Raw genomic sequence first — 26,164 nt, forward strand, 5'->3', positions numbered from 1 at the left:
TTGTCCTATGAATTAATTAAAATTGTTATTTCAATCTTCTTTTTAACTATAAATCATTTTTCTAAATTTGAATCTCTTTCCAGTTTTTAATATTCAATCTTGATTTAGGCCATTCACAATAAGATTATGTTAAGATATTTCCTTTACTTAATATTAATTTAAATACTTAGTTATATTCTTATTTATTCTCCAAATTATTTATTGCCTTATCAAAAGCTTTTTCTCTTTTTCTTTAGTCAATCTGCTGCATTGTAATTTACCCTTCAATGTTTAAGGACTTTTATGATTAAACCTATTAAAACTTAAACCTAAATTATTTAACATTCATCATAATATATCATTCAATATTTAAAGTTTCACCATGAAATGACCTTATAACACTTTTTCTTACTTAAAAATTTGCATAATAATAATTTCTCTCAAATTGACAGGAGTCTGATTTGATACAAGAATGGGTAGCTAAACTTTTGTTCTTAATTTTCCTTCTGTAATGCTTGAACTTAATTTGGACTTTAGGAACTACTTTGAGATGGACTGTCAGACTATCCCCCCTCGCAACCTGAGACAACTATAGCTCACAAATTGGTGCTTCTGTGGTGTCCTGAAATTCCTTCATGTCAGGGCACAGTGTTTCCCCCTCTCTCTTTGGGCTGGTTTCTTTCTTTGACTCAGCTGATGTAAAGTTCTGGTGGAGCGTTTTTTTCTTTTTGATCAGTTCATCAGTCTCTTGTTAGTTTCTCTTTTGAATGTCTCTGAACAAATGTAGCTTTTTCAGTCCTCAGTAAATCCTGAGTATGCAGTGCCTGCATCACTGCTGTAGCATGTCACAAGTGTCAACAGCCATTTTGCTCTGTGTTTTTCAAACACCTTTCCATTTGCCAGTGTTCTCAGAAATGTCTGGTAGGTACAAGACTACAGTCCCCCAAAGTTCATCCCTATGTCCTCTTAATTAATATATATAGAATTTAGCTCATGACTTAATAAATTGTTTTTTTTTCCCCTTTTTTCCTTCATCAAATAAAGACTCCTTTTGTTGTTTACCAACTTATTTTCTCTAATTATTTTTCATTCTCAATCATTTTTATCATATGTAAATATGCTTAATTTTCTATTTGTTAAATGTTCTTATAATTAATTTCTTTGGCTTTAGATTGTGCTTCACTTATTTTTCCTAATCTTATTCTAGTGTTTCCTCACTAGTTACATTACATCTTACACTATTTTAATTTCTCTAACATTTCCATACCTGTTTTAATTCAACAGTACTATATGGTGCTTACATCTGATATAACTGTTCAAAATCCTTACTGCAATAGCTTAGAGTTCATAGTACTATTTTAACTCTACATGTTTGTTTACTTTAAGCATTTTTCCAATCTGAAATGCAATTTTTAATTGTCAATTAGTTTTAAGTACATAAAATATTAACTATAAAATGTTTGAACTCACTATGCTGTTCTTTAATGTCTCCTCAGTGTCTATGCTTTACATCTAACTCACTGCTTTTACTACAAATAGCTGTTGGCTCAGATGACAGCCTGTAGCTGACTTTAAAACAGATGACAACAGTCAAATTACTCCACAACAATTTTTTATTGCACTTAAACATAATTTTATCTTTTAAAGCCAAATCTTGTTTTCTTCAAAATGTTACTGTTTTTTTCTAATTTTTATCTTATATTACTTTATAATATATATTTTTAAACATCTTATCTTTTAATTCTATTAAACAATGTTTGGACTTCTTTTTTCTCCATTTTCTTTTCCTTTTCAAAAATTAGCATTTTTGTCTCTTAGATTTTCCTAATTAATTTTTTTTAAGCTTATTTTCCTTAAACATTTGATCATTAACTCTTCAATTAATCCATATTCATCAAAGTTTTTTCTTCTAATTCTTTATTTACTCAAATTATTAACTTATTTATTTTTATTCATACTGATTTAGTAAATTTATTTCCTGATCAATATAACTATTAATCTCCATATGTAGATATTTCTATGCATCAATTTTTGAATTTCTTAATATTTATTAGTATAGCTTCCAGTTGCATTTTTATTAACACTTTTTATTTATTAAATCTTATTCTATCATTAATATTTTCTTATTTTATTTATCTTATTACATTACTTTATAATATTTCTATTTATTTAATATCCTTATAATATTTCTTTTACTCTTTAGCTTCTATCTGTCCTGTGAAACTTTTGTTCTTAAAATAGACAGATTCTTACCACTCCTGAAGCAGACCTTCTTCCAGACTGTCGACATTGTAAGAATTGAAATATTACAAATATTCTGATATCTTTGACAATTCAAAACATGAGCTGAAGACAGGGCCAATGGACTCCACAACCCACCAGGGGGGAATGCGTGAAAAAACAGTTCCTGCTGCATTTGCATCTGACTATGCTGAGACTCAGCTTCATCCCCCCAACTCACACATATGGTCATTTCAATGTTTCAATGTTTTAGATTAACCAAACTGACTTTAACTATCATGTTTGATATCATTTGAAATGTCTCAGTGCGATTGGTACAATGGTCTCATTCTCTCAGAAATAGACATAATCAGAACAATAAATATATAACTTCAGGCATCTTTTGAACCACTGTGAAGGGTGTGACTTTTTACACACACACCCCCTTCCTTGAGGGAATTCTTGGATTATTTAAGGTAAGGTCTAAGAAAAACTCAGGGCGATTCTGCCTAACCAGATCAGCCCATAACATGGGGTCTGCCCCATGTTATGTATATTACAAAGTCAGGAATGCATCTTTTTCATCTTGGATTTATCTTTGATAATTTGATGTTTTGTATTGATCATTTATGAATTGACTGATTGAATTGGCATAATACATTTACCTGACTAATAAATTGTAATGTTTGACCATATTTTGCTCACTCTGTAATTATTCATTCAAGTAGATTACGCTGTATCCTTGTTTCCGCACGTCTTGCGTCAGGTCAGTAGACGGACTAAAATCCAATTGAGATGGAGCATTGGCACACTAATTGTGTTTTAGCGATCCGGCTGACTCTTGATATTGATTCATGTGTACTTAGGTGGAAAGGGCGATAACTTCCGTCTAGGTCAACAAGGTGTTGCATGACTAACCTAGATTGGGTACCCGACCTTTGTTTGAAGGTAATATTATTCTAAATTAAGTTCATATGGGAAACCATGGGCTTGGTGAAAACTAAAGTTACTATAGAGTCCAGTAGTCGGGTACATTTATATTAATGCCCTAACCTCTAATTAGAAATGATGATTGTCTTAACTCAAAGGTGTACATCTAAGCGGGACTAACTAAAGTATTTTAGAACGAGCGCGCTGGTAGCGGCCATCTAAAGTATTAGTCAATTTACCTCTGTTTAATATTCAAGACTGACCGGAGTGTGACCGTGAGGGACGCCTTCGGCCGAGGCGATTTCTCTGAGCGACATGAGCACCCGAATGAACGAATGTAATAGTTACTAGTGAAGACAAACGGTTCAAACATTTATCTAAATTACATATTGATATAATCTTCTTAATGTTTTATAATTGGAGTCAGATAAAACGAGGATAAATATATTAATATTCTAAACCACCTCATACTAAAATTGGAGTCAGATATGAGTTAAGTTTAATATAAATCAACATTGTGCACTGGAAAGACCGAACATGCAGTGAACCTTCATCCACCAGTGGACACCGGCATTGGACCAGCTGGGTGGACCTTACAACATGTCAGGAATTTCAGTCACCTCTCTGCCTAGTTCATATTTAAAAACACTTCAAACACACAGAGATTATTCAGAAAAATGTTTAACTCGTATATTCTTCTTTTTAGTCTGTGTCTTTCAAATGCAATATGATCTCAATTAATTTTATGAGGCTTAATCCTCCTCTGTATCACAATATCTTCCCTAAACTGCATCACTCTCTATCTTAGTGTTCCTTAATCACACAACATATGCAGTCCTTCTTTTATATTATAATATAAAACGATAATTCTTTTAAACTCACTCTTTTTGCAACCATACTTCTAAACACAATCATACTTCTCACTCGTCCTAACCTCATCTCTTACACTGTGTAACCTGAATCTCACCTCTATTCTAGTCTCTCTAGATCAAAGGTGATAGCTTCTAAGCACCCCAGCAACACTGACAAATACACAAATACTTACAATTACATACATACACCTCACTCCTCTTGAGTGACCTGTCCGAGCAGCCTCTAACCTTAGAGCTATAACCACAGAATTCTCCACTACACTCCTCTTGAGTGACCTGTTACTTCTGCTCCCTCTTTACTGTTCTTCAGTAAAAGTAGCATTTCACAGGATTTGTGCCTTTTTTCCCCCAGCCTCCTGAATAATAATATTTATTATTATTAAAACAGAACGGGTACTCTGAGGTCTTTGCGCGCTTCTCTCTACTTTATTAATCTGCTTTAATCTCTTAACTGTCACCACACTTTAAGAACTTCCTTTTAAAACTTAAAAATGCTCTATGCATATTCTTTATAATATTAAAAAATTTCCCAAACATGAGTAACAGTTACTAGTTAACGTTTATCCTATCCGTCAAGGCCCTCTTAGGAAACACAGATCATTTGCATGCAAATTGTTATTTTCTTCTGGTATTCAAAACCCCATTGTTTTCCTTTTATATCTTTACTTTTACTTTTTTAGTTTTACTTGTAGTTCGTTATAGCTGGAGAAACAGTTCAAGTGACTTTTTACCATTACAAGCAGATCCTTGGTAGAAAAAACACAAACGTATAAGCGAAAATTGCTTACCGTTTTTTATCGTGGCCACATATTTGTGTTTTTCCTCCAAGCCCCAGCATGTCCAGTGTCACCCGTTCGTCTCTGTCCAGCCCCACGTTGGGCGCCATTTGTCGTAAATTCGACGTCTAATCAATTAGAAATTATCAGACCAGAGGTTTTGAATATCAGAAAATAGACTTTATTCTCCATAATAAAGCCGAGAAAGAGCAGAGCAGACCCCAGAGCATTCTGAAGTCTCTCCTGGACACCTTCTGAAGTCTCTCCTGCACCTTCTAAACTTTCAGTGTGTTTGTTACAATTTTTATACAGGATTATTTGACACACCCCTAAGTCTCTTTTTAACTCTTGACCATTTTTGAATAGGTTTCTAGTCTAAGGGGTCCTGCTATTCTTGGCTCTCAGCCCACTAGCTCATGTCAGCAGAGATGTTACAGGTCTATGTCAGCAAAGTATAGATGCAACTTATGCAAAAGGATTAAGTGTTTACATACATTGTCATGAAAGCATAATCACTTGATAATATGTTACTCATTCTAACTTCTGACACATATAGCTTCATAGAAGTATTTAACATATATAATCAGTGCTTTACATATTCAGTTATTCTACACAATCAGTCACTCAGCCTTCTCCTAGTGTTGCTTCTGTGCAGGCACTCTCATCTTACACAGACATATCACTGTATTTTTAACACAGGCTGGCATGTTTGCTGCAAACACTACATACATTTTGAGAAGAGAAAATTAACTGCTTTACACTTAGAAAATACTTCACACTGAGAGAATAGAAATCTTCTTCAGGATCTGAGAGACATCTTTTAAAAACAACGCAGTATCATCAGCTAACTGGCTGATTATCAATTCTGTTCCAGCGACAGAAATTCCTTTAAGAGGACTTTCTTTAATATGTAAAATTAAAAATTGTGTAGCAATTAAGAACAGATATGGGGAAATGGGGCATCCTTGTCTTACACCACGCTTTAAATCAAATCTGGGAGAAGTGCCATTGTAAAGCCGAATAGAACTATTTCCATTATTATAAAACATTTTTATACAATTACAGAAAAAACTACCAAAACCAAGTTTACGCAGGGCGTGTAATATAAAATCATGTTCTAGGCAATCAAATGCTTTATAATAATCCAAAAAAAGAATAAAACTGTCAGTAGAAATAAGATCTGAATAATCCAATAAATCTAAAATCAAGCGGATATTATTAGATATATGTCTCTGGGGTATAAAACCTGATTGGCACTCATCTATTATACTATTTAGAATAGATTTTAATATCTTTTTGCTAAGACTAGGGCAATAATTTTATAGTCAGTGTTCAATAAGGAGATTGGACGCCAGTTTTCTATTAAAAGGGGGTCTCTATTGGACTTGGGTATTAGAGTTATTAGACCCTGACATAAAGTAGGAGGGAGCATTAAATTCTCAATACTTTCTAAAAACATTTTGTGTAAAAAAGGAGCCAGTTTTTTTTTAATTTCTGCAGACAACCCATCAGTTCCAGGGGATTTATTATATTTGAGATGATCAATTGTCTCAGCAATTTCAGTAAGACTAATAGGAGCATCACACAGAAGACTCTCTTCAGAACTGATTTTATTTATGTTGGATAACGAATCAAAAAAATGTGTGGCGGATGCCTGACAAAATTTAGAAGATTATAAATCTTTATAAAATCTGGCACAAAATTCTGCAATTATTTTGGGGTCCTCAGATATATTCCCGTCAATACGTAGTTTTTGAATAGAATATTTAACTCGCTGCCTTTCTAGCCTAAAACAATATGCAGAGTTCTGCTCACCCTCTTCTAGCCATTTTCGACGAGACCTTATGAAGGCACCTTCAGCTTTTTGTTTATATATATCTTCTAAAAGATGTTTCTTATCTATAAATTCAGATCTCTCTGTGTCGGTAAGATCCTCTACATTTTTATGTGATAATACAGATATTCTAGCCATAATTTGATCTTCATTTTTTTTTTCGAGTTTTTGCTAATAGACTACAATAATTTCTACAGTATTTACCAATGTCAAATTTAAGAAGTTCCCAATTGCTACAAAATAAATTTTCTTTATTAGCTTTATCCCAATAAGAAGAAATTAAATAATCAATTTTAGTTTGAACTTCATTGTGTTTTAAAATTGAATTATTAAGTTTCCAGTATGAGGATCTTTTATGTGGGGGAGTAGAAGATATTGGTACATAGATAATAATGGCTTTATGATCAGAAAATAAAGAGGGAATAATATCCGTTTTTATGTTTGATAATTCAGCTGAAGTTAACCAAAAGTCAAGACGGGATTGATTAGAAAGTGAGTTATTGTTCCAAGTGAAAACTTTTTGTAAAGGATGAGTTTCTCGCCACACATCAACAACAGAAAACTTTTGTACAAAAGAAAATAAATAATCATTATTAATACAGGTGGGATGGGGGGGCCATCTATCTAATGTGTTATTAAACACAACATTAAAGTCACCACCAATAATTAAATAAGAGTTTGGATATTTAGTTAACATTTTAGATAATTGAGTTTCTAATTAAAAAAAAAAAAACGTATTATCTTTTGGAGAATTATAACCATAAATATTGGCAATAACATATGTTAGGTTAGCAAATTGTAAAGCTAGTAAAATGAAATGACCATTAATATCACAATCACTAGCCAAAATGTTTCCACTAAAATTATTTTTTAAAATACAAACTCCGGCAGAATGTTCATTTCCATGGGACACCCAAATTTCTGACCCCCATTGTGATCTCCATAAATTAACTTCTTGTACGGTTGAATGAGATTCTTGAAGAAAGCAAAAATCTGTTTTAAAACGTTTAAGAAATAAAAAAACTGTTTTTCGCTTAAGAATGTTGCGTAGCCCTCTACAATTTAAAGAGACAATAGACAAGGACATAAAAAGAAACAAGAAGGATAAGAACAAAACACTGGAAACAGGAACAAGACCTAAGAATTACTACAAAGAGAGACTATCACTATAATGGAAAACCAAATGGTCAAACCCTAAATCGGAAGGGATGAGGACAACAATCCCTTTATAATTAGTTTGAACTGAACTTTTGAAGTATGAGAAAATCAGGTATCTTCGAGGTGGAGAAAAAGAGAAAAAAAAAAGTTTTATAAGAGCTGCAGTCCATACTATAGCACCGCCAAAAAGCAATGAAGATGGATCATATCAAGTCCAAACTTTAGTTTTTATGTAGGAGGAAAAATCTCTGTACCATCCACAAAAGCGCGTCCGCCCACGAAGAACGCTCGCTTGTTCTCTTTTCGAGCTTTTTCAATTATTGGCCACAGCTTCAATCTTTTTGCTCGATCAGCTGATGACAAGTCCTCCGTGATTTTCAAACGATTTTTTGTCAGAAAGTCAGCATCCTTTGCAGCACGCCAAACTGCATCTCGGTAAAAGCGCGATGTAAATCGGAAGAGAATACCACGGCCCTTGCTGTGTGGGTGAACACGGCCAAGACGGTGTGCCACATCAATGACATCAGGAAATTTCTCCTTAAACTGAGGAAGAATCTGTTGGCACACGTCAATAATCTCCTGACGGACATTTTCTTTATCTTTCTCAGGAATTCCGTGGATCCTCAGATTCCATCGACGAGTGTAGGTTTCTAAATGCGCCAGGCGTTGTTCTCGTTCAGTGGAATTAATTTCTTCTTTCTTTGTGCGCGAGTCAATGAAATCAACTCTTTGTTTCAGATCTTTAACCTCGTTGCAGATGAAATCAATAGTTTCCAACACACTAGAGATTTTTTCTGTGTTCTTGCCGACCTCTTCTTTCATGTCTTTGATTATCCGGGAGTTTTCAACTATCAGCGTTTGTAATTCGTCTGATCTATTTGTCACCAACTGAAATAATTCAGAGAGTTGCGAGGAGACACTTGTCGCGTCGAATTTGTACGTTTTCCTTATTTTGACCACGGGAGAATTGCACGGAGTGTCGGGTAGCGGCGGGATTACTTCCTCCATGAGCATAAGCACAGAATCATCGTTTTGCTCAACATAGTCGTGCATGTTATTTTTCAAAACCCCGACAGCGGAAGCATAATCACATCCTTGCGATTCAAGCGAGTTACAGGCCGTTTTGCTAGGAGAGCTAGAATTAGCAGCTGTGCTCGACACTGTTTTCCCGGACTTCTTCGAATTTTTTCTCTTTTCAGAACCACCCATTACTGTGATTGAGATCCCTTAGGTAGTAAAAAACATTAACCAATCAAAATAAATTTCTCACAATTCAGTAGAACTTCCAAAATAAAGTTTGGGATCGGGAGCCTCTCAAACAAGCGTGTGCTCAGAGCGCCATCTTGACACGCCTCCTCCGTGTTAAAATTTGATGTTCCTCCAGCGTTCTTACTTCAGTCTTTAATGTCAGGTGATCCTTCAAATGTCAGTGTAAATTGTTGAGTGTACCATTAGTGCTCAGTCGTGTTTTTCATAGTTACCAGTGCCGATGGAGTTTTTTTTTTAGAGCGTCATATTCTGCTGGAAAAGTTTCATTTTAATGGTAATATGCCATGAGCCGAGGTGTATGAGTAACTTCACAAGTTGACCATAGTCTAGACCGATGACATGCTCATCTACTCCCAGAACCTGGCAGAATGAAATGTTGCAGCTCGTCCGGTCTTCAATGATGAGCCCAAAAGAGGCCACTTCACAGAGCCGGCCCAAGGCTTAAGAGAACTGAGAGGCAGGACAAGATGGCGGGCTGGACTTGGTTAACTTTAGATTTTACACAAATCTCATTGTTTTTTTTTTCACCTAAAATAGTAATTAAAACATCCAAGATGTGTTTTGCCTCATCAAAATGTGGAATTTGATCAGCAAACTACTCATTCTAAGACAACTATGCCTTGGGCTAAATGACTTGGCTTCAAGTACGATGCCACACGATTCAGAAATGAAGGTACAGACTGCACAAACAGATAAACGACATGATGCATCTCATTTCACCACAACTAAAGGCAGCGACAAAAAAAAAGTCAAGCTCTCACGATGATGACATTTCTCATGCAACCCTTTAGCAAGCCTACATAGTATTTATGCCTATAAGTCACTGCATGGGTAAATAAGAAACAAGCAACACACACACACACACACACACACACACACACACACACACACACATACATATATATATATATATATCCATGTGCCACTGTAAAGTAATATGGTTCTGTCATAACGTTTTGAATGAAAATCTGCATTTGGATAAGACACCTTTAGTATAGTTTTGATTTTAAGGCATAATAAAGATCAAATGCAAGTACGAGTGGATTTACATTGAAAATTTCAAACGCATCAAGAAAACCATGTGCTAAGGAAATTTCAAACCATTTGGAACGCACAGAGACGAGCTTTTGTGCAAAAATGAACTTAAAGGTGCCTTTAAAAAAGTGTCAAAGTACTTTTGAAAACAAAAAAGCAAACCCCCAATAGGTGGCAGCAAGAGGCCGCTTTATTTGAGTAAAGCATTGAACGATTCATTCAGCCAAAGAAGCCAATAGGATGAACGGACAGTTGAATCAATCCCTGAATCATCGACTCACCCGAGTCTTCTTGGCGAAGGCCTGAATCGTTCGTGCAGGGAAACGTCGCTGTGTATTATTCAGAGATGGCCAACTGTTCTGCTGTTTATTTTATTATACTTATCGCAATGATTTTACTACTACTATCAATAAAATTAATATTAATAATGATAATATTGCCGGAAGTTGTACAGCGCATGCGTCACGTGTTCATCATCAGCATCCATGACAACCGTCCTGTGGGTGTTGTTTGAATCTCGCTGTGTCGATTGGCATCTGATCTCTGCGTCCTCCGTGACAATTTTTCCAGATTATCGATATTATTGATCGTTGGATACGTCGATTGATCGCCTGCTGTTCCCATCACTCAGGTTTGACCCTTTTTATTACGCTGTGCTTTGTGTTTGTGTTCAGTATGTCTTGTGTTCACTACAGGTTCCAGAGTCGACTCACCTACGACTCGCTCCAGTTTGAAGGCCTCAACATCAGCGCGGGGGAGCTGAAGCGGCAGATCATGAGGAGCAAGAGGCTGAAGTTCTGCCAGCTGAAGATCAGCAACGCCCAGACTGATGAAGGTGAGTTGAGGAAAAGACACTTCAACTGTTCTACGCTAACATTAGATGCGTTACATCAGACACTTCTGGAAGCTGTAAGGTGGTGCTGATGCTGACATGTAGGGATGTTTTGACTGTTTTAAAAGGCTAATGGCTCTCAAAGTATACCGTGCTCCATAATTATGTGCTGATTCTGATTTTATTTTGCTGTCAGAATACACAGATGATGCTCTCATCCCTAAAAACACGTCGGTCATCATCAGACGGATCCCTGCGGCGGGACTGAAGTCCTCAAACAGAAGATTTGTTGGGTAAGTGCTGTGAAATGAGCACACGCGTCCTCTGTTAGATGTTATATGAAGACTCCTGGGGCCTGTTTCAGAAAGGAGGTTAACTGAAAACTCAGAGTATTTTAACCCTGAAATAAGAGAAACTCTGGGTTTTCCGTTTCAAAATGGCAGGTTTGTTAAACTCGAGAAAGCAGGGTAAGTCAAGCCTGTTTCTGAAAGAGAGGTAACTTTAACTCAGAGTCAGTTACTGTGGTAACTTACTCTGTGAATCTAACCTGGTCAGAAGCAGGTTTTATTCTCTAAACTCAGAGTTTCTGTCGGTCTCCTCCCCTTTTTTAAAGATGAAGCGGTAGTTCTCGCCTTAGCCTTACGTTTCCACCCACCTATTTTAATGCTCATTTTGGATACGTGCATAAAAACGATTGATAGAAACGTCATGATACACATAAATTTTTAAAATATGCATAAAAATGCGCATAACTGAGTAGGATAAACTTTTATTCGATAGAAAATGTGCGCATAAACTACGATGGAAACACTTTTACTGAACAAATTACAGTATGTACATTAAAAAAAAGATCATGATCATATGATAATGAAAATGTGTGTAAATGGACAAACCAGCAGGCTGAGCACACTGTAACATGTCTTAAATATTGTTTTAGTCATTCTAAAATGCCTTAACTGTTTCAGTATTAGTGTATATTATTAATTACCTCTGAACGTCTGGTGCATGTCAAGAGTCTCCGCGTCTCATGGCTTCAGACGCCCCCACGTGTTCATTGTGTTTCAGCATTTTCTTCTGACATCGAGGCGCAAGTACATTAATTAGGCTAAATAAAGAATTAATTGACGCAGCTTCTTCTACCACAGTAAATTTTGTTTTTACTGTTGATATTTGGTGCCAGTTTAATCAGGAAGTGACAATTTTTTTCTCTTTGACTCGTTGGATGGAATTTTATTCGCATCTTTTATGCAATATTCCAGTTTTGCACATAAATTTATGTAATATATTTGGATGGAAACATAGATATAGCCTACATTTTAGTCACACACAGAAGAACTGTACTAGAATGGCTTATCCTTTTTTAATAAATAATTAAATTAAATTCACCTTCGACATGCACTGTAACTAGATTAATGGGATTATTATTCTTTCTAAAAATTATTTTTAGTACTGCTTACCTTCTAAATGTTATATTAACCTCTATCACTTGATCAATAAAAAAGGCAGACACACAAGTGCACTGTTAAATCATTTAAAACTAATAAATGTATAAAAAAGTTTAGAAAAAAAATATATAAACGTCACAAATTACATTACTTATTTTATTATACTTAAATATTTAAATACTTAAAAAGTTAAATTAGGCATTAACTTGAGCAGCTGTTTTCCCACGCTAACTGTCTCTTCTTCACTGATGGTTGCTTCTTTTCAAATATATACACTCATATTTGCTATAACTTTGCATGAGAACATCAAGTTCAGCTGGAGAAAGAAATGGTGATCTCTTTTATAAGACATTAGCTGCGTCCCAAATCGCATACTTATGCACTATTTTACGCCATTTTGTAGTATAAATAGTGTAAGTAGTGTGTTCACATTGAAAACTCTCAAAATAATAAGTGCACTTTAATTACCCGGATGATGCACTCATTCAGCTGCTAAAATGAAGTGTGTAATGATGGACACTTCACGCACTAAACGACCGCAGGTTTGCTTACGTAGCGGAAGGGGCGGAGCGATCGGACGCACGTGTTGAATAACTTTATTTATTTTGGATAGTGAAAGCAAAATTCTCCTACGAGAGTGATTATAGCGCCTCCGGATGGTAAATGCGGCAATACTCACGGCAGGTATTACTTGATAATTCAGTCGTTTATTTCACTGATTTGGCAACAGTCAAACGTCATCAGGGAAACGGTTTGAATTTCCGCTTAGTAAAAAAACATTAGTGTGCCATTTGGGACAGCACTACATACATATACTATCCTGTTGAGTGTGTAAGTGCATAAGTACATAGTGCATGAGTGCATAGTGTATAGTGTGCCATTTGGGACGCAGCTATTGCCATAGTCACTCGTAATGTCTGCGCTCCATTGATAATGCCTTTTTAAAGTCACGGTGTGCGCGCTTAACTCTGAGTTGGTCTACTCGAAGTTGATTGACCCAACTCAGATCAGCTGTTCTGAAACCGAAAACTCTGAGTTTTTAATCTCTCGGTAAATCAACTCAGAGTTCAAGTTTAAACTCTGAGTTGTTTGAACCTCCTTACTGAAACAGGCCCCTGGTCTGTCCCTGGTGTTTTAGTCACACAAGCTCCTTTGTTTTGCAGACATCAAGCTGGACGCTGGCGTGAACCTTCACCTAGAGCTAATACCTTCACTCCTCTCACTGGAGCAGTTGTTGAAGGTATTGAACAAATGAATAGCACAATAGCAAAACGCAATGTAAAGCACACAATATACGCACACGCACTCAGCTTCTTAGGGAGATTTGAGATTGTTTGAAGGGTTGAGGGTGAAAAAGATTCAAATGTGCAAATGCCTGTGAAACAGACTGAGAATCTGGCTGAGGCAAAGGCGTCAGAGGAGGACAAGCTGAAAGCGGTGATGTACCAGTCCAGCCTGTGCTACTACTCCAGCAGGTGAGCGTTCAGACACTGACAGGTTTGCTTTGTGAGAGATGTCTGAGCTGATTCTCATGGTTCTGATGTTCACTAGTGAGGCCATGAGGCTGCTTGGGATCCCGGGACACCACATTAGGCACTGCCCCACTAATGTGGTAACTGGGTTTTCCAAGCTCACGGTTGCTGTGAACTTAAGCTCTTGTCCTCATCAGTCAGATTGTTTGCTCAGAGTTTGACTGTCACTCCTCAATTCACAGGGCAGCCGCTCCGCGCCGCACAAGCGCATCCGGAAGAGCACAGGGATTCCCCGCAGCTTCCTGTTGGAGGTGGACGACCCAGACCGAAAGGGAGTCATGATAGACGGCAGCGGCAGATACGCCATTCCCATCATAGACGCGTGAGTAAACTGTACTTGGCATAGCCGCATGTTCTAGTGTTTGTCCAAATCTCACATGATGTCTGCTTGTGTGTGTTTGCGCTCGATCTGTTCAGTGAGGCCTATGCTGCTGAGAAGAGAAAGAGGCCGTCCTTCTCCTGCCAGACCGAGCCTTTGCCCTCCTCATCCTCAGCAGGTGCGGCATCTTCGGTCCGGGACGCCGGAGGGAAACGGTCCCGCTCCCCATCTTCACCAGAGACGCGCGGCGACCAGAAGAGACCACGTCGCTGAGAGACCTTCATCCAAGAGACCTGGAGCCGACGTGTAAATATTGTACATAGTTTATTAATAAAAGATAATAAAGATTATAGCCGCATGAACTGTGTGGACTGGTTAACCTTCACTCCAGCAGTGCAACACACACACACACACACACACACACACACACACACACACACACGAATGAATTCATAAACACAATATTATGAAGTTTTGCTTTAATTTAGGAAAAGAGAAACTCTTCTGGGCTAAAATCTGATGGGTTTTTTTCAGCGTTCTTACTTCAGTCTTTAATGTCAGGTGATCCTTCAAATGTCAGTGTAAAGTGTTGAGTACACTATTAGTGCTCAGTCGTGTTTTTCATAGTTACCAGTGCCGATGGAGTTTTTTAAAGCGTCATATTCTGCTGGAAACGGTTCATTTGAATGGTAATGTCCCATAAGCGGAGGTCTTGTGAGTAACTTCACAAGTCGGTCAAAGTCTACACCGGTGACAAGCTCATCTACTCCCAGAACCTGCTACTCTCTACCTACACGTTGTCAGCTGATGTTTCAAAACCTCAACACTCGCATACAGAACAGCCTCAGCGTCTGCACCTCTTATCGGCACTAGCTGCAAGTCTACACCCCCTCTGTCCAGAAGTGAGCACAGCCTCTTGGTACCATCCCAGCAAGCATTTTTTTTGGGGTGTTTAAAGGTGCCAACTGACCATAAAAAGTAAAAATGACTCATTTTATCTCATCCCAACAGGGAAACCACCAACAATAAAGAATGAGTTACTATCTGGTGTCATGGCTTTGCAATTAAAACAAGTTTAGTTATAATGGAGGTCATTGGGGGCAAAAACAGCCACTTGAACAATATGAACAATACATAAGGGTTAAAAGTCTAATAGACGGCTTGGTTAAAACCAGGCTAAATCTAGGCTGTCAGTGAGTGTGCACCCCTAACCCCGCCTCTCACAGTGACCTCACTAGCTCCGCTGAGTGCTTTGTGTCTCAGATTGCATGCAAGTCTGCAGCCAGATACTGCTGGAAGCTAGTCATCAAATACACAGGAACGAATGACTACACGTGTCAATCTGTCTATTAAACTATCTAATCTGTCTAGTCAGTCTTTTATTATCTTTTATATGCAAAAATATTCATTCATAAAAACATATGTATATATGAACACTGGGTCAAATAGGGTCCGTGCATTTTAAATCTAATAACAAAAATAACCCAATGTTGGTTTTGTCCATATTTAAATGAACGTGTGTAAACGCACGCTTTGATCAAACCTTTTATTCCCCTTGATGATATTGTGCTTTTTTTTTTCCCTCAATGCCATCCAAAGTTTCAATGTTTGGCCGTGTCTGCCATATCTGTTTTGTTTAAAAAAAAAAAAGGAAAAAAAAGGAATGCATCGGTTCCTGCATGTAGAATTCAGAAATCTCATGGCATTGAAAGAAAACTGGCAGCAGTTGAGTGCCGAGGTCAAAGGTCAGATGAGCAGGCATCACACCTGATAAACACCTGGGGCAACTGTACAGTAAAAAAAAAAAAATAAAAAAAAAAAAACAAGATTAAGAAATATTGCTTTAATTTGAGAGAGACAAAAAAAACTCTTCCGTGTTAAAATTTGATGTTCCTCCAGCGTTCTTACTTCAGTCAAACAATCTTAATGCACTCTGTCTCACTGAAACCTGGCTGAAACAAAATGACTATATTAGCTTAAATGAAGCAACTCCTCCAGGATTCTTATATAAACATGAGGCTCGTCAAACTGGTCGTGGTGGTGGAGTTGCATCAATCTTTAGTGATTTCCTTAATATTAAACAGAGAAACGGACTTATGTTTAGCTCCTTTGAAGTATTATCGCTTAATGTTCAGCTTCCAGATACTATACAAAAACCTATGTTATCTCTCGCTTTAATCACTATATATAGACCCCCAGGACCCTATGTCAAATTTCTAAAAGAATTTTCTGATTTTATTTCTGACTTACTAGTCAAAACTGATAAAATGCTAATTGTAGGTGACTTTAACATCCACATAGATGACGCTAATGATACATTAGGACTCGCGTTTATGGATTTAATACACTCACTTGGGATAAAGCAAAACGTTGTGGGCCCAACCCATCGCTTAAAGCATACATTAGATCTAATTCTGTCTTATGGAATCGAGGTTATTGACGTAGACATTATACCACAAAGTGATAATATTACAGATCACTACCTCTTACTATATAAGCTGTGTTTACCTGAAATCAGCAAACCCGCTCCAATACTCCGCCCTGGTAGAACTATTGTTCCGTCAACTAAAGATGAATTTATCAATAACTTACCTGATCTTTCTCTATTTCGTAATGCACCCGCAAACTCAAATGATCTTGATGTAGTAACCAGCAGTATGGATGCCATCTTTACTAGCACACTAAATACTGTGGCACCCATCAAATTAAAAAAGGCTAGAGAGATTAAAACTATACCATGGTATAATAGTCATACTCGTGCGCTCAAAACAGCAACCCGCGCCCTGGAACGTAAATGGAAAAAAACTAATTTAGAGGTCTTTAGAATTGCGTACAAAGACAGTATGTCCAGCTATAGGAGGGCTCTAAAATCTGGCAGGACCGAACACCTGCGCAAACTGATAGAAAATAATCATAACAATCCTAGATTTTTATTTAACACCATCTCTAAATTAGCTAATAATCGGTCATCCTTGGAACAAACTACTCCACCGTAAATTAGTAGTGATGACTTCATGAATTTTTTCAGTAATAAAATAGAAGGCTTTAGACAAAAAATAGGAGATGCCAAACTTTCTGCACCGGCTTATACTCCAAATCCTGTAAATATTTCATTAAATCATAATAATAACCTACACTGCTTCAAAATCATAGAACATGAAGAGTTAGTAAAAATTATAAATAGCTCTAAACCAGCTACGTGTATGCTGGACTCAATTCCAACAAAATTACTGAAAGAGCTGCTACCTGCTATAGGAGAACCTCTTCTTAACATTATCAACTCTTCTTTATCTATAGGCCATGTTCCAAACTCTTACAAGCTAGCTGTTATTAAGCCTATTATTAAGAAACCGCAACTAGACACCAACAACTTAGCTAACTATAGGCCTATTTCAAATCTTCCATTTATGTCTAAAATACTAGAAAAAGTTGTTTCCACTCAATTATGCTCTTTTCTGCAGACGAACAATATTTTTGAAGTGTTTCAGTCAGGTTTCAGGGCTCACCACAGTACAGAAACCGCCTTAGTGAAAATAACCAACGATTTACTCTTAGCTGCTGACCGAGGGTGCGTCTCGCTATTAGTTTTACTCGATCTTAGTGCGGCATTTGATACCATAGACCACAATATCCTCATAAATCGCTTAAAGTCTACAGGTGTCCAGGGACAGGCTATACAATGGTTTAAGTCATACTTAACTGACCGCTACCAGTTTGTGAATCTTAATGGACAGCCTTCACAAATCTGCCCAGTAAAGTATGGGGTGCCTCAAGGATCAGTTTTAGGCCCTTTACTGTTTACAATTTATATGCTACCTCTGGGAGACATTATTAGAAGACATGGGATCAGCTTTCACTGCTATGCAGATGATACTCAATTATATATTTCAACTAAACCTGACGAGACGTCTGAACTTTCTAAACTAACTGAGTGTATCAAAGACATCAAAGACTGGATGACCAACAATTTTCTTCTCTTAAACTCCGACAAAACAGAATTGTTACTTATTGGGCCTAAATCTTGCACACAGCAGATCTCGCAACTCAATTTACAATTAGAAGGATACAAAGTTAGCTTTAGCTCTACTATAAAAGATTTGGGTGTCATATTTGACAGCAATCTAACTTTTAAAAACCATATATCCCATGTCACTAAAACTGCCTTCTTTCATCTGAGAAATATCGCTAAATTACGAAATATGCTATCCATCTCAGATGCAGAAAAGCTAGTCCATGCTTTTATGACTTCGAGACTGGATTACTGTAATGCTCTATTTGCTGGCTGCCCAGCATCCTCTATTAACAAACTTCAATTAGTACAAAATGCAGCAGCCAGAGTTCTGACCAGGTCTAGAAAATATGATCATATAACCCCAATTTTATCCTCCTTACACTGGCTGCCTGTTAAGTTTCGTATTGAATTTAAAATATTACTTCTCACCTATAAAGCTCTAAATAATCTAGCTCCTGTTTATCTAACCAACCTTCTGTCTCGCTACAAACCAACTCGCTCTTTAAGATCTCAAAATTCAGGGCTTCTGGTAGTACCTAGAATAGCAAAATCAAGTAAAGGAGGTCGAGCCTTCTCTTTCATGGCTCCTACACTCTGGAATAGCCTTCCTGATAACGTCCGAGGCTCAGACACACTCTCCCAGTTCAAAACTAGATTAAAGACCTATCTGTTTAGTAAAGCATACACTCAATGCATCACCTAGCGGGTTCCACACTGGCTTCTACATCTTGCTTATACACACTATGAACAGCAGCTACGCTAATTATTTTCTTTATTCTCTATTTTCACCTGGGGATACTCATCCCGAGGTCCTCAGATTATGCGGAGTCACTGATTGGATCCAAGACCAGCGACGTGATGATCCCAAGGATTCCATATCCGGGACCAGGCCATATCCTGAGCTGCTGCTGCGCTGATGGTCGTGGGGAGTGGAGAACATGAGTCTGATTCCAGCGACGCTCCAGGGACAGACGAGTCTTCGCTGAGGCCATCTTCCAGCCTAAACCACGACGAATGAAGTTCTGCACTAGACTTTTGGCCAGCGGAGAAATTAAAATGGTCGTGACCAACTGAGTCTGGTTCTCTCAAGGTTTTTTTTCTTCACTCCCATCAGGTGAAGTTTTTTTTCCCTCTCCGCTGTGGCCACTGCCTCGCATGATTCAGGATTGGTAGAGCTACGCATCGATGAATTGGCTCTTCAGTGTTTGAACTCTCAGTAATGATTAAATCACACTGAACTGAGCTAAACTGAACTGAACTTAAACACTAAAAACTGAACTACACTGTTCCAGTTACTGAACCACACTGTTCCAGTTACTATGACCATTTATGTGAAGCTGCTTTGACACAATCTACATTGTAAAAGCGCTATACAAATAAAGCTGAATTGAATTGAATTGAATAATGTCAGGTGATCCTTCAAATGTCAGTGTAAATTGTTGAGTGTACCATTAGTGCTCAGTCGTGTTTTTCATAGTTACCAGTGCCGATGGAGTTTTTTTTTTTAGAGCGTCATATTCTGCTGGAAAAGTTTCATTTTAATGGTAATATGCCATGAGCGGAGGTGTATGAGTAACTTCACAAGTTGACCATAGTCTAGAGCGATGACATGCTCATCTACTCCCAGAACCTGGCAGAACGAAATGTTGCAGCTCGTCCGGTCTTCAATGATGAGCCCAAAAGAGGCCACTTCACAGAGCCGGCCCAAGGCTTAAGAGAACTGAGAGGCAGGACAAGATGGCGGGCTGGACTTGGTTAACTTTAGATTTTACACAAATCTCATTGTTTTGTTTTTCACCTAAAATAGTAATTAAAACATCCAAGATGTGTTTTGCCTCATCAAAATGTGGAATTTGATCAGCAAACTACTCATTCTAAGACAACTATGCCTTGGGCTAAATGACTTGGCTTCAAGTACGATGCCACACGATTCAGAAATGAAGGTACAGACTGCACAAACAGATAAACGACATGATGCATCTCATTTCACCACAACTAAAGGCAGCGACAAAAAAAAGTCAAGCTCTCACGATGATGACATTTCTCATGCAACCCTTTAGCAAGCCTACATAGTATTTATGCCTAAAAGTCACTGCATGGGTAAATAAGAAACAAGCAACACACACACACACACACACACATATATATATATATATATATATATATATATATATATATATATATATATATATATATATATATATATATCCATGGGCCACTGTAAAGTAATATGGTTCTGTCATAACGTTTTGAATGAAAATCTGCATTTGGATAAGACACCTTTAGTATAGTTTTGATTTTAAGGCATAATAAAGATCAAATGCAAGTACGAGTGGATTTACATTGAAAATTTCAAACGCATCAAGAAAACCATGTGCTAAGGAAATTTCAAACCATTTGGAACGCACAGAGACGAGCTTTTGTGCAAAAATGAACTTAAAGGTGCCTTTAAAAAAGTGTCAAAGTACTTTTGAAAACAAAAAAGCAAACCCCCAATAGGTGGCAGCAAGAGGCCGCTTTATTTGAGTAAAGCATTGAACGATTCATTCAGCCAAAGAAGCCAATAGGATGAACGGACAGATGAATCAATCCCTGAATCATCGACTCACCCGAGTCTTCTTGGCGAAGGCCTGAATCGTTCGTGCAGGGAAACGTCGCTGTGTATTATTCAGAGATGGCCAACTGTTCTGCTGTTTATTTTATTATACTTATCGCAATGATTTTACTACTACTATCAATAAAATTAATATTAATAATGATAATATTGCCGGAAGTTGTACAGCGCATGCGTCACGTGTTCATCATCAGCATCCATGACAACCGTCCTGTGGGTGTTGTTTGAATCTCGCTGTGTCGATTGGCATCTGATCTCTGCGTCCTCCGTGACAATTTTTCCAGATTATCGATATTATTGATCGTTGGATACGTCGATTGATCGCCTGCTGTTCCCATCACTCAGGTTTGACCCTTTTTATTACGCTGTGCTTTGTGTTTGTGTTCAGTATGTCTTGTGTTCACTACAGGTTCCAGAGTCGACTCACCTACGACTCGCTCCAGTTTGAAGGCCTCAACATCAGCGCGGGGGAGCTGAAGCGGCAGATCATGAGGAGCAAGAGGCTGAAGTTCTGCCAGCTGAAGATCAGCAACGCCCAGACTGATGAAGGTGAGTTGAGGAAAAGACACTTCAACTGTTCTACGCTAACATTAGATGCGTTACATCAGACACTTCTGGAAGCTGTAAGGTGGTGCTGATGCTGACATGTAGGGATGTTTTGACTGTTTTAAAAGGCTAATGGCTCTCAAAGTATACCGTGCTCCATAATTATGTGCTGATTCTGATTTTATTTTGCTGTCAGAATACACAGATGATGCTCTCATCCCTAAAAACACGTCGGTCATCATCAGACGGATCCCTGCAGCGGGACTGAAGTCCTCAAACAGAAGATTTGTTGGGTAAGTGCTGTGAAATGAGCACACGCGTCCTCTGTTAGATGTTATATGAAGACTCCTGGTCTGTCCCTGGTGTTTTAGTCACACAAGCTCCTTTGTTTTGCAGACATCAAGCTGGACGCTGGCGTGAACCTTCACCTAGAGCTGATCCTTCACTCCTCTCACTGGAGCAGTTGTTGAAGGTATTGAACAAATGAATAGCACAATAGCAAAACGCAATGTAAAGCACACAATATACGCACACGCACTCAGCTTCTTAGGGAGATTTGAGATTGTTTGAAGGGTTGAGGGTGAAAAAGATTCAAATGTGCAAATGCCTGTGAAACAGACTGAGAATCTGGCTGAGGCAAAGGCGTCAGAGGAGGACAAGCTGAAAGCGGTGATGTACCAGTCCAGCCTGTGCTACTACTCCAGCAGGTGAGCGTTCAGACACTGACAGGTTTGCTTTGTGAGAGATGTCTGAGCTGATTCTCATGGTTCTGATGTTCACTAGTGAGGCCATGAGGCTGCTTGGGATCCCGGGACACCACATTTGGCACTGCCCCACTAATGTGGTAACTGGGTTTTCCAAGCTCACGGTTGCTGTGAACTTGAGCTCTTGTCCTCATCAGTCAGATTGTTTGCTCAGAGTTTGACTGTCACTCCTCAATTCACAGGGCAGCCGCTCCGCGCCGCACAAGCGCATCCGGAAGAGCACAGGGATTCCCCGCAGCTTCCTGTTGGAGGTGGATGACCCAGACCGAAAGGGAGTCATGATAGACGGCAGCGGCAGATACGTCATTCCCATCATAGACGCGTGAGTAAACTGTACTTGGCATAGCCGCATGTTCTAGTGTTTGTCCAAATCTCACATGATGTCTGCTTGTGTGTGTTTGCGCTCGATCTGTTCAGTGAGGCCTATGCTGCTGAGAAGAGAAAGAGGCCGTCCTTCTCCTGCCAGACCGAGCCTTTGCCCTCCTCGTCCTCAGCAGGTGCGGCATCTTCAGTCCGGGACGCCGGAGGGAAACGGTCCCGCTCCCCATCTTCACCAGAGACGCGCGGCGACCAGAAGAGACCACGTCGCTGAGAGACCTTCATCCAAGAGACCTGGAGCCGACGTGTAAATATTGTACATAGTTTATTAATAAAAGATAATAAAGATTATAGCCGCATGAACTGTGTGGACTGGTTAACCTTCACTCCAGCAGTGCAACACACACACACACACACACACACACACACACACACACACACACACGAATGAATTCATAAACACAATATTATGAAGTTTTGCTTTAATTTAGGAAAAGAGAAACTCTTCTGGGCTAAAATCTGATGGGTTTTTTTCAGCGTTCTTACTTCAGTCTTTAATGTCAGGTGATCCTTCAAATGTCAGTGTAAAGTGTTGAGTACACTATTAGTGCTCAGTCGTGTTTTTCTTTTTTTTTCTTTTTTATAACTTTTTATTTGTAGTAGCAATAAACACAGTACAATGATACCACTTAAGAGAAAACATTTCCCACTGCTTAACATTTTTCTTTTTCACAAACTCTAAAGTAACAGAACACAAAAAAATAAAAAATATATAAAAATAAATAAAGGTTTCATCAAATACAATATATGAAAATAACAGTAAAATGGTAACATAAATAATATCAATACTAAATTTCCATAGGTCAGAGAGGGTCAAATCTTTATTTATTCATTCAACTTTAGGTTATTATCAACTGTGAATTACTAATTTAAAAAGATGATTAAGAGGGGGAGTGCAATGGGTCGTAAATTGAAAAAATGTTTGTTATGTGGATGGGAATTAGATAGTAATAGTTTTATATTTCTATGAAGATTGGATGGAGCAATCTAACGTAATCAGTCCACTTGGACCAGATGTTTCTAAATGTATTAATTTGGAGTCGAAGGGAGAATGTAATTTTTTCCATCACATAGATATTATATACTATCTCTAGCCATTCTTGGGTTGTTGGGGATTCAGGAAGTAACCAGTGTCTTGTAATTGCTTTTTTGGCTGCGAGTATTAAAATATCAAGTAAGTATTTATCAGATTTACATATTTGGATATCAGAGCTTCCAAAATAAATAACTATAAATTGAAAGGGTAGTGTAATATTAAGTATGTTTTCTATTACTCCATGTACTTCTACCCAAAATTGTTTTATTACTGGACATTCCCAAAAAATGTGCCAGTGATTAGGTTCCTGAGACCCGCATAGTCTCCAGCACTTAGTGTTCTTTCCTGTGGTGTATGCTCTTTGTTTTGGCGTGATGAAAAATCTCATTAGACATTTCCATCCAAATTCTCTCCACATATGTGAATTAGTACATTTTGATGTAAATCTACATATGTCTAACCATTCTTCCACCGTAATAATGGCATTACTTTCCTTTTCCCATTTTTCTTTAACATATTCTGTTGAATGGGGTTTAATCGATCTAAATCCTTTATAAAGTTTTGAAATTATACCTTTACTCCCACTGCCTTTGTAGGCATCTATAAAAATTTTCAGTATTGAGTCATCCAGATCTGTTTTAATTTTAATATTATTTTCAAAGTGGTTACGTAATTGAAGGTATCTATAAAAATCAGATTTATCCAGGTTATATTCTTTCTTCAGACTTTCAAAATCTTTCAAAAGGCCTTTCTCTGTGAGTGAGTAGAATGTTAATATTCCTTTAGAAATCCAGGATTTAAATCTATAGTCCATTTGATTTGGTTTGAATTCAGTGTCATAAGCACACCATTGAATTATTTGTAGTTTATCATTCAGTTTGTATTCTTCTTTTATAATGTTCCAAATTTTTAATTGGGCTTTAATCCATAAATTTTGCGTTTTTTCGATGTATCCCCCCAGGTTTTTATGTGCCAATATCGCTTGTAATGGAGGATCATTCATTAGTGTAATTTCAATGTCTTTCCATTTTGCTTGATATGTTGGGTTACATAGGTTAACCAGATATTTAGTCTGGGCTGCATAAAAGTAATCCTTAAAGTAGGGTAAAGCCATTCCTCCTTGTTCCTTTGGAAGTTCTACTGTTTTTAATTTAATCCTTGGTTTTTTCCCCTGCCAAATGAATCTAGAAATGGTCTTGTTCAATTCTGACCAATGTGTTTGGGGTATTTCTGTTGGGAGAGCTTGGAATAAATAGAGGTATCCAGGAAGGACATTCACTCTTATTGCGTCAATTCTCTGGCTAAAGCTCAAGAAAGAAACGGCATTCCATCTGTGTATATCATTTTTAATATTTATTAGTAGAGGATCATAATTTACTTTTGCCAATGTTGAAATCTCTTTTGTTAAATGAATTCCTAAGTATTTTAGTGATTTCTGATCCCATTTCATATTCAATTTGTCTTTTATAGTTACTGGGGGTGTATATTTAAAAGATAGGGTCTGTGTTTTTTGTATATTTAATTTATAACCTGCATAGGAACCAAATTTCTCCAGTAAAGTCATTAGTTCAGGAAGTGAGGTTGTGGGTGTGCTTAAATAAATCAAAATATCATCTGCATACAATGCCAGCTTGTGAATATCTCCATTTATGTTTATACCTTTAATATTTTTAGTTTGTCTTATCCATTGTGCCAAAGGTTCTATATATAGAGCAAATAACAATGGTGAGATTGGGCATCCTTGTCTTGTCCCCCGTTGTAATGTTATGGTGTCTGTGAGGTATCCATTTATTTTTATCCGGGCTACTGGTTTATTGTAAATTGTACGAATGCCTTTTATAAAGTTTTCATGTATGCCAAATCTTTCAAGAGCTTTATATAAAAAAGACCAATTTACAGAGTCAAAAGCCTTCTCCGCGTCAAGACTGATTAAAAGAGCCTCCATTTTGTTCTGATATATATGATTTAGTATATGTAAGGATCTTCTAATATTATCATAAGTTTGTCTTTGCGAGATAAAACCTGTCTGATCTTTATGTATTAGCTGCGGAAGAATCTTTTCCAGTCTTTTGGCGAGAATGCCTGTGTATAATTTATAATCAACATTTAAGATCGAGATTGGCCTATATGAACCGCATTCTAATTTATCTTTCCCCTCCTTTGGTAAAACAGAGATTACTGCTTCATTCCATGATGGGGGCATCTTACCCTCTTTTATAGTGATATTGCACGCTTGGAGTAGGCTTGGAGTTAAGTTTGATCGAAAAGTTTTATACCATTCTGATGAAAACCCGTCGGGGCCAGGTGACTTATTTGATTTAAGATTAGAAATAGCGTTGACTAATTCAGTTTCAGTTATTTCAGCAGTTAATATTTTATTTTGTTCTTCTGTTACAACTGGTAGGTTGATAGAATCGAGAAATTGTTCTATTTGTTGGGCGTTCTTTAAATGTGGCTGAGTATACAAGAGCTCGTAATAGTTTTTAAAAGTCTTTTGTATTTCATGTTGTTTGTGTAGTGTATTTTTAGAATTCAAATCCCTTATTTTGTATATTGATCTCTCAATTTGTTGTTTTTGCATCCTTCTTGCTAACAATTTAGTGCCCTTTGGAC

General features: G+C 37.5%; 2 protein-coding genes and 2 long non-coding RNA genes across 5 annotated transcripts in view; 3 read left to right on the plus strand and 1 right to left on the minus strand.

Annotated features, from left to right (window-relative positions):
• The window catches only part of LOC141375869 (uncharacterized), a 178,411-nt gene that overhangs the window by 132,028 nt on the left and 20,219 nt on the right, over window positions 1–26,164 (minus strand). The gene's annotated exons all lie outside the window — the stretch shown is intronic.
• Window positions 4,939–26,164, plus strand: part of LOC147842742 (uncharacterized) — a 103,360-nt gene continuing 82,134 nt past the window's right edge. Inside the window, exon 1 of the long non-coding RNA XR_015498231.1 lies at window positions 4,939–5,065. This is a non-coding gene — a long non-coding RNA (uncharacterized LOC147842742). The remainder of the gene's footprint in view (window positions 5,066–26,164) is intronic.
• LOC141375730 (E3 ubiquitin-protein ligase RBBP6-like) lies at window positions 10,575–13,715 on the plus strand. Its single transcript, XM_087265069.1, has 3 exons — window positions 10,575–10,908; window positions 11,102–11,198; window positions 13,514–13,715. The coding sequence occupies exons 1-3, from the start codon at window positions 10,749–10,751 to the stop codon at window positions 13,686–13,688; spliced, it is 432 nt and encodes a 143-aa protein (XP_087121195.1). The 5' UTR covers window positions 10,575–10,748; the 3' UTR covers window positions 13,689–13,715.
• Window positions 21,043–22,816, plus strand: LOC141375052 (E3 ubiquitin-protein ligase RBBP6-like). Of its 2 annotated transcripts, XM_087265019.1 has the most exons (7): window positions 21,043–21,376; window positions 21,570–21,666; window positions 21,770–21,845; window positions 21,992–22,080; window positions 22,157–22,217; window positions 22,320–22,459; window positions 22,555–22,816. In XM_087265019.1, the coding sequence occupies exons 1-7, from the start codon at window positions 21,217–21,219 to the stop codon at window positions 22,727–22,729; spliced, it is 798 nt and encodes a 265-aa protein (XP_087121145.1). In that variant the 5' UTR covers window positions 21,043–21,216; the 3' UTR covers window positions 22,730–22,816. The 2 variants fall into 2 exon arrangements, with proteins under 2 accessions (XP_087121145.1, XP_087121146.1); XM_087265020.1 differs by lacking the exon at window positions 22,157–22,217.

Source organism: Danio rerio, chromosome 8 (genome assembly GCF_052040795.2).
Source record: "Danio rerio strain M-AB ecotype USA chromosome 8, GRCz13ab, whole genome shotgun sequence".
In the NCBI taxonomy this organism is placed as follows: Eukaryota; Metazoa; Chordata; class Actinopteri; order Cypriniformes; family Danionidae; genus Danio; species Danio rerio.

Coding starts and splice junctions, on each gene's coding strand:
- LOC141375052 (XM_087265019.1), top strand. CDS start 21,217: ATGTCTTGTGTTCACTACAGGTTCCAGAGTCGACTCACCTACGACTCG. Junction 21,667..21,769: donor TCAAACAGAAGATTTGTTGG/GTAAGTGCTGTG, acceptor TTTGTTTTGCAG/ACATCAAGCTGGACGCTGGC. Junction 22,081..22,156: donor CTGTGCTACTACTCCAGCAG/GTGAGCGTTCAG, acceptor GATGTTCACTAG/TGAGGCCATGAGGCTGCTTG.
- LOC141375730 (XM_087265069.1), top strand. CDS start 10,749: ATGTCTTGTGTTCACTACAGGTTCCAGAGTCGACTCACCTACGACTCG. Junction 10,909..11,101: donor CAACGCCCAGACTGATGAAG/GTGAGTTGAGGA, acceptor TTTTGCTGTCAG/AATACACAGATGATGCTCTC. Junction 11,199..13,513: donor TCAAACAGAAGATTTGTTGG/GTAAGTGCTGTG, acceptor TTTGTTTTGCAG/ACATCAAGCTGGACGCTGGC.